The following is a 19,405-nucleotide window of genomic DNA, read 5'->3' on the forward strand; positions in this document are numbered from 1 at the left end:
AATATGTTTTAAATACTTTGCTTTTGTGAGACTACATGAATGCAGGAAGCAGGGGACAGAAAATTCAGACCTACCATTTCAAATTGCCACAGAACATCAAACAAAACCAGGATATAAATCAAACACAAGAAGCAAACAGTTCCTATCCTAACCTGAAAATTCGTTTTAGTCATTTAATTGGGTTCACCCATTTGCCCTTTTACTCTAAAAGATAAATTTCCCATATAACATCTACATATATCTAATATAGTACATGTAGATACTGTTTCTCTAGTTTTTAAAGTTCCATAAAGTTTCTTTTAGCACTTTGACTATAACTTAGTACAACTTTGTGAAGGGAAATTTGGCCGTACTTATATTTTTAAATGAGTAGGTCTGATGACCAAAAAATTCCACTTCTGACTATCCTTCATTCCTAAGTTCTCAAGGGTATTTATAGAAAGACATTCCTTGAAATAATTCTTTGTCCAACCACTGTCTCACACAAGAATGAAATAAATTTAATTTTAGAAATACAGGCTATGTGATACTATGCAGGTTTTAAAAAGAATGGTGTAAAGCCATATATATTGATGTGGAAGGATGCTCGTGATATACTGGTGAGTGAAAAATGCAAGTCACAGGACAGTATGAACAAATACAAATACTTATATGTGCATAGTGATAGTCTAAAAGAAAATGTACAATAATTACTAGTAGTATTCACTACCTGAAATTTTTTTGCTCCAACAGGCAATCAAGAAAAAAAAAAATCTCGGGGCACCTGGGTGGCTCAGTTGGTTAAGCGACTGCCTTCGGCTCAGGTCATGATCCTGGAGTCCCTGGATGGAGTCCCGCATCAGGCTCCCTGCTCAGCAGGGAATCTGCTTCTCCCTCTGACCCTCCCCCCTCTCATCTCTCTCTATCTCATTCTCTCTCTCAAATAAATAAAATCTTTCAAAAAAAATTCTATAAAAGAAAAAGAAAAAAAAACTCCAGGTTTCCTAGAAAGTTTGATCCATCTATAAATTGCACACCATTTAGTTCAAAGTTGTAATTTAGAAAAATATTTTATAAGTAGTTATCTTACATTTAATCATTTTTAATTTATTCAGTTGTCTCTTGGTATGGCATTCCAGAAATTTAAACTCTTATAGGCCACTGGATATTTTAACATGAGTGATTCAGGAGACTATAGAGGTTTTCCCAAATTACTTAACCAGAGCTATTTCAGCAAAAGAGATGTTTCCTGTATCAAAGTAAAATCAGTAACTTTTACTAAATAATAGTTTAAGAGATAAAAGGTGTTATCATCAGGGTCAATGTTAATTTACAAACAGGCCTAAAATGTTACTCACTGGTGTTTATAGATACTTAAGAAGAAACAGAACAGTTATCCTGAAGGACATAATGAAATAAGATGATAATTTAAATACACTACTAAAAACTTTTAAGATAGTCTACTGTAGCCAGTGATAGTTTCTTAAACCAGGCTGAATTATTATTGAAACTATTATGTCCTACAAATCTAGGCAACTAGTATTAGGAATACAGGTAAATGAATTTGCTCTTATTAAGACTGCTTACAAACTGCTGAGTTCAGAGGAGACAAACCACTGTATCTGTTAGGCTGGATGTAAAAACCTAGGCAGAAAATATATATGGGCATTCAGAGTATGAAGCCAAAGATGGAGGGCAAACTAGATTTTTTTAAATAAATAATGAAATTCAGATTCAATATAAGAAAAACATTTTTAAAAGCTGGGAATACATAAGAAAGATTATTTACAAATAAACCAATGTATATTTCACTTACAAGCTACTTTGATAGTGTAAGGAGAATGCCATCCCTCTTTTTCCTGCCCAAACCCATCTTTTTGTTCAATAGAAAAGAGATCACACTTCAGGCAGGGGGTCTGCTTTCCTGTTCCATTATGGGATGCTGAGAGAGTCCCAATCTTTAGAGACCAATCAGTAAAATAAATAAGCTTAATTTAAATATTCTTAATTGGAGGTCTATCTGGGAATCACTGGGGAAGCTCTTGGGCCCATGTACCACATTCCTACCCTATATTCAGATTTGACAGCTTTGAAGTAGGGCCTGGGCATCTGCAGAGAATCACTTATGTAGATGATCTATGATGTAGAGAGAAAAACTACCTCAAATATTTTCTCTTTCCTTCCCTCCCCCCTCTTAAAAAAAAAATGCCAGAAAATAGTAAATGTAATTTATTTTTTTTGTTTGGGTGTATAAGGGAAGAGAAGGAAATGAGGATGAAGTTACAACAGGAAAGAGTTAATTATATCTTTTTTAAAAAGCACATATTCAGATAAAAGCAATTTATTTTCAAAGACACAAGAACTCAGTCCCTGTTTAGAAAAACACAGAGATATCATCACCTAACATTTATTAAGCCCCCATTTGGGGATAAAGTCCTCAGAAACGTTTTTGATAACACTGAGACATTTCATTCATTCAGTCAATAAATATGCATAAATATGTATTATGTAATTCTATTTGCAGTCACCATACTATCCACTAGAGATATAATAGAGAATGACAAAGATGAAGATCCCTACCCTCATGCATGGAACTTACTTACAAGTAAACAACTATCAGCAACTGCTTAATTAGAACTGATTTTGGAGGAAATGGTCTGTCCTTTGCCTTCCATTATAGTAACACATAAGGATGAATATACGTGCGGGTGGATGGAATACAGATGAAGCTAACATGAATAAAGAGAGAGAGATGGGTGGCAAGACAAGAGACCAGTGGAAACAAACAGGTTTATATTTTTTAAGGTTTCTTTCTTGAAAAAGCAAGTTCTTCCATCTGCCCTTCATGCGATTATACAGCAGTTTTACAAAAAAAAAAAAAAAAGGAAACTAGACAAATTCCAACACTATTTGATATAAGTAACATATGTCTATATAAAATTCCACCCTAATTTCAGTGTTTTTCTTTTTTACTTCCAGGACTAGCACGCTACAGCGACTGGTACCTTCCCTAAAAAGTCTAAACAGCCTCAACAGTATCCTAAAAGAGGATTTTAACAGAAATTTTTAAGCTAAATTGTTAAGTGAGAATTTAACATAGATTACAGACATGTTTGTGCCAGTTTCCCAAATGTCTAAACTACCATAATTAAATCCAAACACATCATCTGAGTATTCTCTCAGTTATTAGGCAGCTATATCATTAGGGCCCTAAATTGTGCTTTACCACACTGTTAAGAAAGACCTAGGGAGAGAGGAATAGTGAAGAGGCTAAACTCACCTCTTGGCCCGATTTTCCTGAATTCTCTGAATGTAAGGACTCAATTTCTCCTTCAATCATAGCAGCTTCTAGGCACTCATGTAGATCTTTGAATCCATTGACCTGAAGTGGGTACTGACCAAACATTTCAGTATTTTCGAATTTTTTACCTATAGGAGAAGGGAAAGTTACCTGTTATTCAATATGGCCTTTTAGCCACTAAAAGTAAATGTGTATAAGAATTACCTCCTGAACCTGAAAACCGTCACTCTATGTTCCACAAGGTACTCACTGTCATTTCCTTGTTGGTTTATACATGCACATATGCACATTCACATCCAGCCATATGTATCAATTACACACCTTATGTATGTAAGTAATCACATGTATGTATGTGTGTGTGTCTGTGTGTGTGTATATATATATATATTCTTTCAAAAAATACCTCCTAAGGACAGAATACTATGCTAAACACTAAGAATATGTATAGCAGTGAACAAAAGAGATATATATGGTCCCTGAGCTGAGGAAATTCTCAGCCTCTTTTAGAAGAAAAGCATTACATTATATGTACATTAACTGTACATATAATTATGAACAAAAAATTATTTATCCTTTTAAGTGTTATAAAATGTGTGGTGAGACAGTGCTGTGAGAGGGTATAAAAAGGAGAGCTAACCTAGTCTTTAGGGCTGGAGGGTAGAACAGGGAAGACTTCCATAGCAAAATGACATTTACACTGAGACTTGAACGCTGAGGAGGAGTTGGCCAGGCCAGACTGTCAGGGTGCCGGAGAGAACTCCTGGCCAAGGAATAATACACAGAGACTTTAAGGATGCAAAGAACATGGCCTGCTTGAAGAATTAAGGGGAGGACATTATAACTTAGGACAGCAATGGGAAGATGACAATAAAGAATTAGGTAGGGGGTCAAAATCTACCAAGTATTATAATAAGCCCTTGTTAAGAATTTTTCTTTCTTAGTATATTCTGATTAACAGAAAGTCACTGTGAATAGTTAAACCTGGGAAGAAGAGGACCAGATTCACGTCTGTGAAACATCCTTACGGCTTCTGTGTTAGGTGGAGGGTAGGAGACTATTATAGAATCCACCCAGAAATAGAGGCAGTGTGGAGCATGGTGTTAATGGTAGAAGTGTACAAAAGCAGATGAAATTACACAGACATTTATACACATATTCAGGAAGGAGTAAATATGATTGACTGGTGGCCGGCTCACTGGCAAGATGGGAGGCAGAAGAGTAAGGAATGCATCAAGAATGATACTCGATTTCCATCATGAACAACTGACTTGAAAGGCACTCCACTAAAGAGCAAGAGGAGAATTTTTTTCCCACTTGTTTTAAGGTAGTAGTGGCAATCATTGTTTTAGAATGGCCCATGAGATTTCCAGTTGAGAAGCGAGTTGGATATGAGTCTGTAACTAAAATTAATCTTCTGGTCTGAAGCTGTAACTGAGAGAATCGCTGGCTACTGACAGCAGTTAATCAAGGGAGTGAATGAGACTGCCAAGGGAACTGGCAGACAGGAAAAGGCAGGGGGTATGAGCTGAGGCCCAAGGATCTCCTACCTCTAGGTAAAAGAAGAGGCTTTAAATACCACAGAAACAGGAAAAGAAAAAAAAAAAAAAACAAGAGAAAATGGTGCCACAGAAGCCAGGGAAGTGTTTTTAAGGACAGAATATAGGAAAGAGGAAAAGGAAGAGAGAGTAAATAGCATGAATAGTTGATAAGAGTTCAGTATGAGAACTGAGTGGGATCTGGCAGCCTTGAACCCATGTTGGAAATTGATAACCTTAGAAAGATCCCTTTTACAAGGGTTCTGGGGCCAGAAGCAATAGTGGGATGGGTTGAATAATGGGGATTTAGCAGGTAAAAACAAACTCCTCTCCTGAAGGTGGCTTAACTGAATAAGATTAACTGAAAAAGACTGTGTGAAAGGAGTTCTTTTTTGTTTAAGATGTGAATTACCAGACCATGTCTAAATACTGTTGAGGAAGACAGTAGAGGGCGAAGATGAAGATACAAGAAAAAAGCAAGATAATGGAGAGAGTCGGGTCTGAGTGAAAGCATGCAGGGATGAGATTCTGAGCACATATAAACAACAGCCTTCTGATAGAAGACTGAATAATTCATTATTATCTGGAGGGACAAATAAGAATGTGGTAGAGGTACGAACGGATGGAAGTTGTGGAGCCTGAAGCTCACCTATTTGAGAAAGTTGTGTTTTAAGTACTATGATACAACAAAATTGCAAACACAAAATTAGATTCAGGACCTTAGGATCTACGGCTAGATTTCATTAGCTTCATGACAAATCCATAAAATCTGTGGGAAGGTCTTTCTCAGAAAATGAAGAACCAGAGAAGTTAGATTAGAAGTAGAAAAGATAAAAGTCATTATTGCAGAAAATGGGATAGAAGACAGTGATTTAACAAAACAAGTATGACTGCCACTAGTGTTACAGGATTCGGACCAGTGAAGCTGTTATCTACTACAAATTCATGATCCATTTAGTTAGCCCATTTGAGTGAATATTCCCCAGTAATAGTCAGGTACTCAGTGTACACAGAGAGGAGATGAATAGCTCAGTGGTGGTCAGAGAATAGCCAAAGAGGGAATGGGGGAAGGGGAGTGTTAGATGTGTATAAGAATGATCATAATGGGCAAAGAAGGAAGAAAAGAAAAGGGCCAAGAGGAACAAAATGAAGGGGTCAATGGACTAGATTTCAGGAAAAGTTGAGGAACTTTTGCAATGAGAGCACTTTAGTAAACAAACAAAAATCACCTCCAATTGAGAGTTGCTGGTCTAAAAGAAAGCATTAGGAAGATATATGTAAACGTGATTAAGAAAGACTTTGAAAGAAAATTATTTTTACTGAAGTAAACACAGAGTTCATATACCACGCTGGACTATTATGCAGCCATCAAAAGGAATGAGATCTTGCCATTTGCAACGACATGGATGGAGCTGGAGGGTATTATGCTGAGTGAAATAAGTCAATCAGAGAAAGACAAGTATCATATGATCTCACTGATATGAGGAATTCTTAATCTCAGGAAACAAACTGAGGGATGCTGGAGCGGCGGGGGGTGGGAGGGATGGGGTGGCTGCGTGATAAGACATTGGGGAGGGTATGTGCTATGGTGAGCGCTGTGAATTGTGTAAGACTGTTGAATCACAGACCTGTACCTCTGAAACAAATAATACATTGTATGTTAAAAAAAAAAAAAAAAAAGAAGATAGCAGGAAAGGAAAAATGAAGGGGGGGAAATCGGAGGTAGAGACGAACCTTGAGAAACTATGGACTGAGAAACAAACTGAGGGTTCTAGAGGGGAAGGGGGAAGGGGGATGGGTTGGCCGGGTGATGGGTAAGAGGGCACATACTAAATGGAGCACTTGGTGTTATACACAAACAATGACTCATGGAACACTACATCAAAAATAATGATGTACTGAAAAAAAAAATAATGATGTACTGTATAGTGATTAACATAACAATAAAATTTTAAAAAAATGAAAAAGTTACAAATAAATAAATAAATAAATAAAACCACACTTATGTCGCACAATAGTTTGAAACAACTAATATCCAGTACAAGGACTTCAACACTGATTGACTGACAAATTATTTCAATAAATCACTTTTAAGAATCAAGGTAACACAAGTAGAAAGGATATAAATAGTGCACAGTCATCACCTGATTAGAGCTACTGTATTGCTTCAAATACATTGTTCTACTTCAAGTAAAAATCAGTATACACAGTATGGACATCCCAAATTGGAAAGTAATGTCCTATGTAAAATATTCTATATAAGGAATATTTAGCATTTGAGGCAAAAAAAAAAAAATGTACAGACACTTCAGTGTAACATTTTAAATGCCTGACTAAATCCTGAGTTATTATCTGCTTTTTTCTACATCCCAAACTATAAAATTATATTCAAACAAAACTTCATAGGAATCCATTACTTAAGATACTGAAGAAAAACCAATTTTCCAAATTTTATACTTCAGGTGATTTGGACTAACTTTCCAAAAGCTGATGCACTGGGCCATTCGGAAGATTTGGAAAGTTTTTCAAATGTTCCAAATTTTTTCAAAACTTCATGCTTTGGGATTTAGTAATTAATTGTTATTTGAAGTATATTTAATGAGTCAGTTCCCTTCCCTTTATTAGGAAAACAATCTGGTCAGACCCAGATTTTAAGTACTAGGCATTTAGGATAGATGGAGTAGTATCACTCTTAAATTATTTTTCAAAAGCTAAGAGTATGATTCTTTCTTGAAAACTAGAGCCTAAAGAATTTTATAATCACCTGAGAAATGTTAATACCTTAACTATACTAAATTATTAAATGCAGCTTTCAACATTCATAGAGTTGAAACCCTCAAAAACAGTAACCATCCTACCAAAACCAGTATTCAACTCCAATGTTATTTTCAAAACCAACTGCCCCCTTAATTCCCTGTACCCCAACAATTCACAGAATCACATTTTCTCAGGGAAAGAACATCAGGATAACTATTAATTAGCATGTGATAATACACCCTGTACCTTCTTTTTCATTCACTCAAGTAAATGTTTTCTTATAAATGATTAGTAGTAGCAATGCAACAGGAACTACTAGCCAGAGTAAATCAAATTAAAATTAAAAACCATTCAACAAGTAAGGAGTCACTATCAAGACAAAAGCTAGTATCTCTTCAAATGTCATAATGAGCAAACATGTGTAAACGTACCTTCAAGTACTCCCACAGCAAGGAATCTTCCATAGAACAACTCTACCATGGGGTTCTTTGGCTTCTCTTCATCCCTAAAGCATGGTAAAAAATATAAATGTGGTATAATTTTTGGACCTGTAAGTAATAAGACATTCAAAGAACAACAATACATGCCAAGATGGTAACATTTATGTTGTTGTCACTCATTCAGCGCTATTGACATTACCTTGGACAAGGCACTTAAATTTATCCTTCCATTTTTTCACCTGTCAACTGAGGATAATAATAGTAACTGAACTTAAAGGGCTGTTTAAAGTGTTAAAATGATTTGCTGCCCGGAATGACATTACAAGAGAACCTGACACAGTCTGTGTTCATGGAGCGCCTGATCTTTCTATTACCATTGTGCATTTCAATCTCATACTTTTAGTCTGTACAATACACGCTTATTTGGACTTGCTAGGAAGAAAGAAAAGCCACTCTTGGAGTACATTTCTATAAAACTTTAACATGTCATTTCCCACATTTAAATAGAAGAGTGCACACCATTCAAAAATAGCAGCTACCACCAATGAAGGAGCACACTAGCTTTGACCCAAAGCAGCTCAGGAGCTACTCTGTTTTTCATGCTACAGGCACGATTAGGCATTTGTGAATTTTCCAAATTCTTTAACATACACATTATGTTTTTTTTTTCTTTTCTCGCTTGAAGCAAACAGAAGTTAACAATTTTTTAACCTTTTCTTTTTATGTTTTGTTCTCTGTGGTCTGAAAACAGTTTATCTTGGCATTACTACATAAAACTCTGTGGTATCCACAACTGTGTACATAATTTATCTTCATGAGTTTTGTGTTTAAACCAGTAAAACCGATTTGCTAAAAAAAGGGGGGTAAGGACATGGTCTTTTTATAAATGTAGTGCATTGCATCATCATTTACTCCTTTAAACAACTGGTGAGAAGCACTTCACTTACTCCTCACAACAATACTCTGAGGTAGGATGTTAGTTGTTAGTGATACTCAAAAAGATTTCTGGCCCTCTACTTCCAGATATGTGGTTAAGAGGTACTTTTCCACTCACATTTTATTTAAATTTTGAAAATTTGAATTGTGGTAAGATACACATAACACAAAATTTACCATCCACCCATTTTTAAGTGTTTGGTGGGTAGTGTTAAGTATATTCATATTGCTGTGCAACCAATCTCCAGGAGTCTTCTCATATTGTAAAACTGAAACTCTACACTCACTGAACAACTCCACATTTCTCCCTCCCCCCAGGCCCTGGCAACCACTGTTCGAGTTTTACAACTCCTGACACATCAAGTAAGTGGCATACAGTGTTTGTCTTTTTGTGACTGGCTTATTTCACAACATAGCATCCATGTTGTAGCATGTGTCAGAATGTCCTTCTTTTTTTAAGGATGTTGCACTGTATGTATGCCCCATTTTGTTTATCTGTTCATCCATGGACAGTGGGTGCTTTCCACCCTTTGGCTATTGTGAATAATGCTGCTATGAACATGGATGTACAAATATCTCTTCAAGATCCTATCAATTCTTAGTATATCCCCAGCAGTGGATTTGTTGGATCATATGGTTAATCTTGTTTTCAGCTTTATGAGGCATAAGTGACAAAGTCTAAAGCATACAATGTGATGATCTGATATACATATACATTGTGAAAAGACTCCCTCCTTCAAATAGCAATTCCATTTTTAATCTTTTGAGAAGCCACCATGATGTTTCACATTCCCATCAGTAGTGCACAAGGGTTCCGATTTCTTCACATCCTTGCCAACACCTGCAATTTTCTGGGGTTTTTTGATAGTAGCCATCCTAATGGGTGTAAGGTGTTCCCACTCACTTTCAAGTTAGGCAGACCCCATGACTTGCTTTGTCCAACAAAATGTGAGCACAAGTGATGTGTGGTAGACACTTTGAGAGCCAGTGTACTTTCATTGACGTGGTAACCCCAGAAGTGGTGATGACGGGAAGCGTCTGTAAACCGAGGGCCCTGAATGAAAGAATGAGCAGAGCCCCTTGCTCACACGCACTGGACACATCATCTAACAATATGATATAAGCCTAAAAGGTTTGGGGGTTGTTGCCACTGGACTATCTAGCCCACTCTGACTGATAACAGGTAGTACAATTACTTGCTTTACTGATAATAAAGCTGTAGGGCAAGTTAAGTCACTTGCCCAAATTCACACCACTGGTAAGAAATCAAGCTGCAAAGTGAACTCAAATCTGACTCCAAAATCAATGTATCCTCTCCGACTACATATACTTATTCTTTGGGCATTTTAACTCTATGGGAAAAATTTATTTCATACCTTATGTATCTTATACTGTGCGAGTAAAAAGGACTTGAGACTGACATGGGCGAGAGGAACGATCCAAAGATTGTCTCTCTTGACATAAAAATCTATGAAACTTTAGATGTAAATATTAGTGGGAATCTCCTTTCCATGGCCTCTTATTTTAATGTAGAAAATCAACATCCCTTACTGCCACACACATGTAAAGAGCAATGACTTAACAGGTTGGTGACTTTACCAGAAGGAACCGAATGTTGAGTGGCTCTACAAATTCCGAACTTTCTTTCCAAAGCTCTTCTCAAATCTTCCTGCCCGAATTTTAGCTTCCCCTCCACTGGTCTGTGGTAAACAGACATTCCCTAAAGAGTCAGGTAGGAATCTTCCAGAAATTGTTTACCTTGTCCTTCTTTCCAACCTCTAAGAGGTCCTATTCTTCATCTGGCATTTAAACTGTGAATCTCAGGGGCCCAGACTGGTTATGCCAACAGACACATAAGGAATACAAGTGAAGAGCAATTAAAAAGACACGAGACTCCTATAATAGAAATGATCTACAGGGGTGCCTGGGTGGCTCAGCCGGTTAAGCATCCACCCTTGGTTTGGCTCAGGTCATGACCTCAGGGTCCTGAGATCAAGCCCTGCGGTGGGCTCCACGCTCAGTGGGGAGTCTGCTTGAGATTCTCTCACTCTCCCTCTGCTCCTCTCCTCACTCGCACATGCACCCACTCTCTCTCTAAAATAAATAAACCTTAAAAAAAAGAGAGAGAGAGAGAGAGACCCACCATTAACATGAAAGCAGTAGTAAAGACAGACTGACACAAATATCAAAGGCCAAAAGAAATAACTCCAGAAAACTTGTATCAGGGACATCCTACCCTTGGGAATTAGGTTGGGAAGGAGTGCAAAGGTCTAGGGTAGCTGATAGAGCAAACTAGAATGCTTTGGGTCAGAGCCTCCCAATCTTTTTGATACCATTGGTATATATATCATATGCAGAGAACTTTAAGGTAAAAAAAGATATTTTCTCATGATCACAGAAATAGGATCAGTAGCTCCACAATCCATAACCTGGCTAGCCATGGTACACCAACTGGAAAGTTCTGTTCTATATAGGGAGAGCACAGAGATTCAAAAACAGTTAGCGGGATGCCTGGGTGGCTCAGTCGGTTAAGCATCTGCCTTCAGCTCAGGTCAAGATCTCAGGGTCCTGGGACGGAGTCCCACATCGGGCTCCTTGCTCAGCGGGGAGCCTGCTTCTCCCTCTGTCTGCCGCTCCCCCCTTGTGCTCGCTCGCTCTCTGACAAAATCTTTAAAAACAACAATAACAACAACAAAAAAGTTTTAGCTCCACAAAGAGTAAAAAACAGAAAATGATGGGGAAATGAACAAGAACGTATTTCAAATAAACATTCCAGGTGAACTGGAATGGAAAAGTTCTAGCTTCTTTTAAAAGAGTTTTAGAAAAAAAGGGAGATAATTTGTTAGTTACTAGATCAAAGAGGTGACTAGAACCCAAAGAAAATTAACAAGTAAATAAATAATAAGCAATATCTCCAAAATCAGCATAAAATGACCCCTCAGAAGGAACATGGATTTAGGCACTCTTCTCAGGCTACAGATAAAAAGCAATTGGGGGTCATGTATTGAAGACAGGATACATTAAATGAAGTGCTTATAGAAAATCTGGATTTGAGAGGAGGAACTAGGGATTTCAGGGTAAAACATTCAAAGAATTATTGAGAAAACCTCAAAGACTCCATTATCACAGATGAAGATACATACAGATACTGTTCACACTCTGAGGAAACACACACAATGAATTTTTGGTATGAGCACTCTAAGGAAAAATGCAAGGGACATGAGCTGTACTAGAGAGGAACTAGGGCAGACAACTCTCATTAGTGAATCACTAACTCTCATTATGAGGAGCCTATCAAGACAATATCAGAGGAGCAAGTTAGAGAAAAACAAATGTAAAGGCCAGAAAACAACCCAAAAGACAGGAAGAAAAGACAGGCATCCATCAAACAGGGCTGGCTCTGCATGAGATAGAGGCTAAAGAAGGTTAAACTTAAAAATTCAGCCAAACCTTCCTAAAGGAATAAAAAACATATATGCATGTGAACTTTATTGGCATATGCCACCCAGAAAAAAATGCAGCAGAAAGAAATATATTCTAGGCCCAGAATATGCAAAAGCTGAGGAAAGAGTGTCTCTTCACTGGATGCTGGGACTCAGCTTTCATATGCAGCAACAGCAGATTCATGCCAGCAATCTGATGGGGAGATTTTCCAGATGAAAGTAACATGAAAAGAGAAGTTAACATGAAGAAAAGTAAGAAACTAACCTAAGAGGAGGGTTTCCCAGGCCTAAGCAATTACACAGCAAAAGGCAATGAGCACAACCACTGTGGCACAAAGATAAGTCACTCAGTGCAGCACTCAGAGCCACAAACTGAAGAAGCTCATAAGGAAAATGCAACTAAAACTTGTGGTGGACAAGAAAGAAGCTGAGGACCAGAGCTGTCAGCATCATAAACTTCTAAACATGCCAGAAAGGAAGCAGCTTTCAAATGCCCCATTCCAAGACAAAATTTAGCAAAACTACAACTTTTTTTCCTCAAACACTGTAAACATAGCATCATAATTAATCTCTTCAGAGATTTCCCCCAACTTAGTTTAAGTTCACATATAATTGTCAGCAAGCAACTGGCCCTCAGTGACAGGCATCCAGGCAGAATTAAAACCAATGATTTACTGTTTATAGCATATCCTAAAATTTCTGCTACAGACTTTGGCAACAACTTGAGTCTGGACTGCACAAAGTTCCGGGAATATTATATAGTTGGACTGAGAGCTCAAGGGTTGAAGTTTTGCTTTAGTTCTAAAATTTCAAAGGTAAGAGACCATTCAGTGTTAATCATGTGTGTCCTAATAACCCTCCGAAATCTAGAATTCAAGTGCACGAAACTGACCATCTGAAGGACTGAAGGAACTATACACACCCAAGTGAGGGAACCGGCTACAGAATCCCCGCTCTATGCAGGCACAAAAATAGCATGCCTATAGCTGAGACTGAACAAACTTAGAAACTCAGAAGTGACTTTTATTTTTTGTTAGACTGCAACCACAAAGGCAAAAAAAAAATCTGATTTTCAAATATAAAATTTCTTTGGACTTACCTTAAAGATTAAGGGAAGGGGCACCTGGGAAGCTTAGTTGGTTAAGCATCTCTTTTTTTTTTTTTAAAGATTTTATTTATTTTAGAGAGAGAGAACACTCATGAGCACAGAGCAAGGGGAGGGGCAGAGGGTAAGAATCTCAAGCAGCCTTCCCACTGACTGCAGAGCCTGACAAGAAGCTGGATCTCATGATCCTGAGATCATGACCTGAGCTGAAATCCAGAGTCAGACACTTAACCGACTGAGCCACCCAGGGGCCGCAAAGTGTCAGACTCTTGACGCTGAGCGTGGAGGCGCCTTAAGATTCTCTCTCCCTCTGTCCCTCCCCCTACTCTCACTCTCTCTCTCAGGAAAAAAAAAAAAAAAAAAAAAAAAACTCAAGGGAATATAGGAACCTACTTTTCACCTGAGAATTGGAGAATGAAAGGAGGAAGTCTAGATCTATATTAACGTTCGGAGGTATCTCTTATCAACACTGTGTAAGTAGAATATTTTTTACTTTAATTTAGTCTCACTGCAGACCTGTTATAATGTTGTTTCCCGAACAGTAAAGCTGGCTGTAATTTAAAAATAAGAAAAAAGAGAAGGGAGAGAATTTTCAGCCTTGGATTTCTACCTGTCTTCTAGGCAGACCTTCGAGGCAGGTCTACTACCTGCATCTTGCTGGATCACATCGGAACCTATAGTGGTAAATGATCCACCAATGTTTTATAAAGATACACAAAGGAACCAATGGTTGGTATCACTCTTAAAAGTATGCAGATTTCTTAAATAACCAAAGTCTTATTGGTTCAACCTGATGGACAGAAAGTAAAAAGCTAGAAAATATTGAGGAACCTCATATCCTTGTCATTTTGATTCCATCTGAAAGGACTTCATCAAAAGTAACACTCCTGGTATCTTGCCCCACCACTAACCCATTCTTCCTCATGAAAAAGAGACTGTTGAATCCAAGGAAAAGACCTGGGCATGTGGGATTAGCCCTTTCAGGGGCTGCTTTTTAGATCTTCTGGCAAGATTCTAATCTTACAGGAGATATCTAAAGCTACTCAGAATTTAGGCCACAAATTTCAAATAACTTGTCAATACAGGTAACATTTGGGGTTCCCATACATCTCTAGTTTTCTATTTCTCCATAGACACTGATACATAAAAGAGAAAAAAATGAGTGTTATTTATCAATCTCCTAAAACTCCATCACTAAATTTCATGGTAACTTACGTCTCTTCTTCAGCTTTCATTTGGAAGGCATCTTCTAACCAATCTAATAATTTGTGTGTGAACTCACTCACATCTTGCTGTGGAAATAAAAAAAAGTCTTGTTGATATTTGAGCCTACCAATAAAAATACTAAATATTGCAACATAAAACTTACAGTCACATCAAACATAAAATTACTGACTCCTCACAAAAATATCATATGAAATGTTTCAGATCAAGTACAAGAAATATTTATAACCTAACCAGAGAATAAAATCAGTATCTGAGAAAAATAAGCATTATATTGATAATCACAGTGACTGGGTTTCACTATCGGAAAATAAAAATAAATTTATTATGTTACAAATAATATATGCAATATTATATATACACACATATATATAAATTCTAACGTACAAATGAGATTTTTAAAACTAGAGAGTTCTCTAACGAATCTTCATAAAATGAAGGACCCACATTACCAAAGAGCTCTTCATTATATAGACTGTTACTGGCTTCTTAGAAGGAAGACATGTTTTTCAGCAATTCATTTTCTGAATTCAACTTTTACATACTTTTTAAGCCATATCCATTTTTACTAAGATATGTTAACCTGGACAGGTTTAGTCTAATCAATCACTGACTCCCTGACTATCGAGTCCACCATCTCATGAACTTCAAACGAATTCTCCATTCAGAACTAGCACCTGTATCACCCTTGGCCATCCCTTCTTTCAGTGCTATTTCCCCTAACATGAAAAAACAGGAATAGGCAGTGGCAGGTGTATTCATCGGCTACCATAATTCTTTCAATAATGTGAGGTGGAACACAGAAAATAGGTTCATCCAGAACCTAGGGAGAAAAAAATAAACCAATCCTACTAAGACTGGGTTCATCAAAGACGGATCAATCAGTGTAAAGCAATCTGCCTTTATTTATCAAAATAGCCCTAAGTATTAAACAAATTTACTATTATATATTTTTCTAGCTATAAGTTTTCTAAAGAGCAGCTGGGTCAATCCATTCACCTTTAAAATGTTGAAACTTGGATCTAAGAAGCTTAAGGAATTGTCCCAAAGCCATACAGTTAAAGACAACTAAACTCAGCACAAAACTCCAGTTATAAACATCCATACCAACTGTAGTGGGTTAAATAGTGGTCCGCCAAAATATATGTCCACCTGGGACCTCAGGATGTAATCTTATTTAGAATATGGGTCTTTGAAGATGTAATTAAGGTAAGGACTCTCAACATGAGATCTACACAAAGATTGGAAAATAAAAGCAACAATAACAAAGTTAATGTAGTTCAGAGTTCTAAGTAATTAAGGAAACTACCATGCCAACAAAAACAGGCATACCAAAAGCATGTATACTATACTGGCCTTGGGTTTATCACACATTCGTGAAGATTTATAACTAACATTTTTGAACATTCCTAATTTTACCCACTGTTTTCACTTATTAATTTCTATCACAATATAAATTACAGCTTCATTTATCTTAGCACTTTCCAAGATCACTGTCACTTTTTTAACTTAAAAGCAATCTTCCAAATAAGCGATGTTTTAAAATGGCTACAACTTATTTTTAATAAAAAGGAATAACAATATCTTCAATTGTCGTGTCTGAAAAAACTGCTTAAGGAATGATCAGATTAAATAAAATACAAACATTAATAAGTAAGTAAGTACAAAAAAGCTACCTGCTGGGAGTCATTTGATTTGAAAGCATCCTTAAGAATTTCAACTGCTCTTGATGGATCAACATATTTCCTTTTAGTACCAACAAGAAGTGCAAATAGATACCGCAGCTCACGCATAAAAGGCAAATTCCGATGCTCCTATTGGGGGAAAAAAAAAAAACCCTTAAGTGAAGATTAACAAAATCTTTACTGGTAAACAGATATTCATTTTAATAAATCAAAAATTTAACTAATATTGATTAGGGAGGAGTCCAGCACTCCTACATCATAATTAAAAAGTGTTGTGACCTAGGACATTCAATGGAGTCCAGGACAAAAACAGCAGAGGACCTAGGCTTAGCTCACAATTTCAGCACAAATGCCACATTTTCATAGCTAATCATGTTATTACCCAGCCAAGAATATCCATCCTCTCCTCATTCAAGTCTATTTATCATAATCCTTTCCATTCAGCAAGGCCCAGCTGCTGTGGACAGCAGTAACAACAGCCAACATTGAGTGTGTGCTAACTTGGTGCCAGGCACTGTTTAAGTACTTTTCCTCAATAAGCCCATTTAAACAAAGATCCCTCCTCCTCCATGAAACTTTCCCAGACCCCTCCAAGTCAATGATTCATTCCTTCACACTCCACGTCTACTAAAATGAATGTCTTTCACTGAGCAATGAATCACCAACTGGCACTGTCATGGGATGATCCTAATTATCAGACAGTATTAGTCTAATAAGTAATTAGAATAGATACTAATATTAAATGAACACATCATCCTTCTAGTGTTCCTCTGAAATCTCAACTTTTGTTTCTCAACAAGACTGTAACTTCTCAAACACAAGAACTTCTATATTTCCTCCACAACTTTCTGCTACACAAAGCAGGCATTCAATTCTTACGAACATCTGATTTCACCAAACCCTCTAGAAAAACCAACAACCCAATATTATCAATCATGAACAACTTATTTTAAAACAAGAAGGAAATCTTTTTAAAGAATGTAATTCACATACCTCAGTGAAATAATTTATGGTAACAAATCAAACAAGCAGTTCTTACTATAGTTAGCTCTTGCAGTAACAATTTTAACAGATGAAGCTTATATATTTAAATATTAGAAAAAAATGTCTGAAAGTATATGGTTAGTTTTCTCAACATCATAAAACTGTAGGGGCATGTGTGTATATGTGTATAGTTCCTGTCCAGAATAATATAATCCATATAGAAATAGCTGTTCCAAGAATGCATTAAAAAAAAAAGGGAGTCCTAAAAAATAGGTGTAAAGGAATAAAACATTTGACTCCAAATACTTGTCACTTGATCCAAAAACAATATACCATTACAGCAATCACAAAGTCCATTATCTGAATGAAAATATTAATTTATGGAAAAATGGACTTTATGTAAGTATAATAAATTCCATCATCAGGGCGCCGGGGAAGCTCAGTCAGTTAAGTGTCCAACTCTTGGTTTTGGCTCGAGTCATGATCTCAGGGTCCTGAGATCAAGCCCTGAAAAGGGCTCCACGCTCAGTGGGCAGTTTGCTCAAGATCCTCTTTCCCTCTGCCCCTCACATCCTCCAACCCCCGCACTCGCTCTCTCACTAAAATAAATAAATCTTTTAAAAAAAAGTTCCACCATCAATGATAAAGTTTAAAAGTTCTAAATGAAAGAAAGCTAATCTATGATTTTTCTGTTGTACTTCATACTCCAACACAATTGCCTTATATAAATACTGGGTTTGAAAAGTGTGAACACAAAGAATTTTAATCCAAAAAATAATTTTCAGAAATATCCCTAATTTCCTGAGATCAATTTCTCTTTCATCACCACACCTACATCAGTGTAGTTTTTGAGACATCTCAAGGATGAAATAAATGACTTTTGAAAAATAACTCAATTTCTGCTGAGAAGCATATTGGAAAAGTAATATAATAATATATATATAATACAACGAAACATTTTTGCTCTCAATTTCCGTGGCTAGAAAATCTTTTTGAATTTCAAAAGGCAAAACTGTAATTGATGTAATTTATTACTGCACGTAATAAAGTATACAATTTTATGAACTTCAGACATGCAGACATCCGTAAAAGCATCAGCGCGGTCAAGATAATGGAACTATCTGGCGCCTGGGTGGCTCAGTTGGTTAAGCGACTGCCTTCGGCTCAGGTCATGATCCTGGAGTCCCTGGATCAAGTCCCACATCAGGCTCCCTGCTCGGCAGGGAGTCTGCTTCTCCCTCTGACCCCCCCCCCCAATGTGCTTTCTCTCTCTCTCAAATAAATAAATAAAATCTTAAAAAAAAAAAAAAAAACAAGATAATGTGACTATCCATCACACCCACAAGTTTCTTCAACCCTTACTCCCCTCCTCCCTGATCATCCCAAAGCAACCATGGTCATTTTATATTTTCTAGAAAGTTATATAAATCAAACCATACCCTATGTACTTATTTTAATCTGGCTTCTTAAAACAGAAGTAATTATTTTGAGGTTCACCCACATGATTGTGTGCATTAACAATTCGTTCTGTTTTGCTGCTCAGTGGTGTTCCACTGTATGGATGTCCCACACTTATTACCAAGTGACCTATTCCAGATGCTGTGGATATTATTTTAAGTGTCTCTGTGTAGACATACGTTTTCATTTCTCTTAAGTCAAAACCTGGAGAGGGCCTAGGTTGTATGTAGATGTCTTTAAGACACAACCAAACCATTTTTACAGAAGTGTTATACTATTTTATATGCCCACCAAAAGCATAATGGGAGTTCTAGGTCCACATTCTACAATATTTGGATATGGATTATATTTTTAACCAGTTCTTCCAGTGGGTCCAATGCGGCACCTCTAGTTTTAATTTGCCTATTCCTGTAACTAATAATGTCCAGCACCTTTTCCTGTAGTTATTTACAGTCTGCATATTTTCTTTGGTGAAGTATCTGTTCAAATATTTTTTTCTAATACAGTAATAGGTTATCTTATTGAGTTGTGTAAGTTCTATATATATTCTAGACACAA

General features: G+C 36.8%; 1 protein-coding gene across 4 annotated transcripts in view; it reads right to left on the reverse strand.

Moving 5' to 3' along the window:
* The window catches only part of USP25 (ubiquitin specific peptidase 25), a 126,500-nt gene that overhangs the window by 47,841 nt on the left and 59,254 nt on the right, over window positions 1–19,405 (reverse strand). For all 4 annotated transcript variants that reach the window (XR_015768425.1, XM_028113855.2, XM_088024217.1 and 1 more), the window contains exons 7-10: window positions 16,397–16,534; window positions 14,712–14,788; window positions 8,004–8,077; window positions 3,260–3,408 (exon numbers count right to left, since the gene is read on the reverse strand). Coding sequence is in view for 3 of the 4 variants with exons in the window: in XM_028113855.2 (XP_027969656.1) it covers window positions 3,260–3,408; window positions 8,004–8,077; window positions 14,712–14,788; window positions 16,397–16,534 (438 nt within the window). In the remaining variant the exon portion in view is untranslated. The remainder of the gene's footprint in view (window positions 1–3,259; window positions 3,409–8,003; window positions 8,078–14,711; window positions 14,789–16,396; window positions 16,535–19,405) is intronic.

This window comes from Eumetopias jubatus, unplaced genomic scaffold, assembly GCF_037043125.1.
Source record: "Eumetopias jubatus isolate StellerSeaLion01/CBP00866 unplaced genomic scaffold, mEumJub1_p1.0 scaffold_1, whole genome shotgun sequence".
NCBI lineage: Eukaryota > Metazoa > Chordata > Mammalia > Carnivora > Otariidae > Eumetopias > Eumetopias jubatus.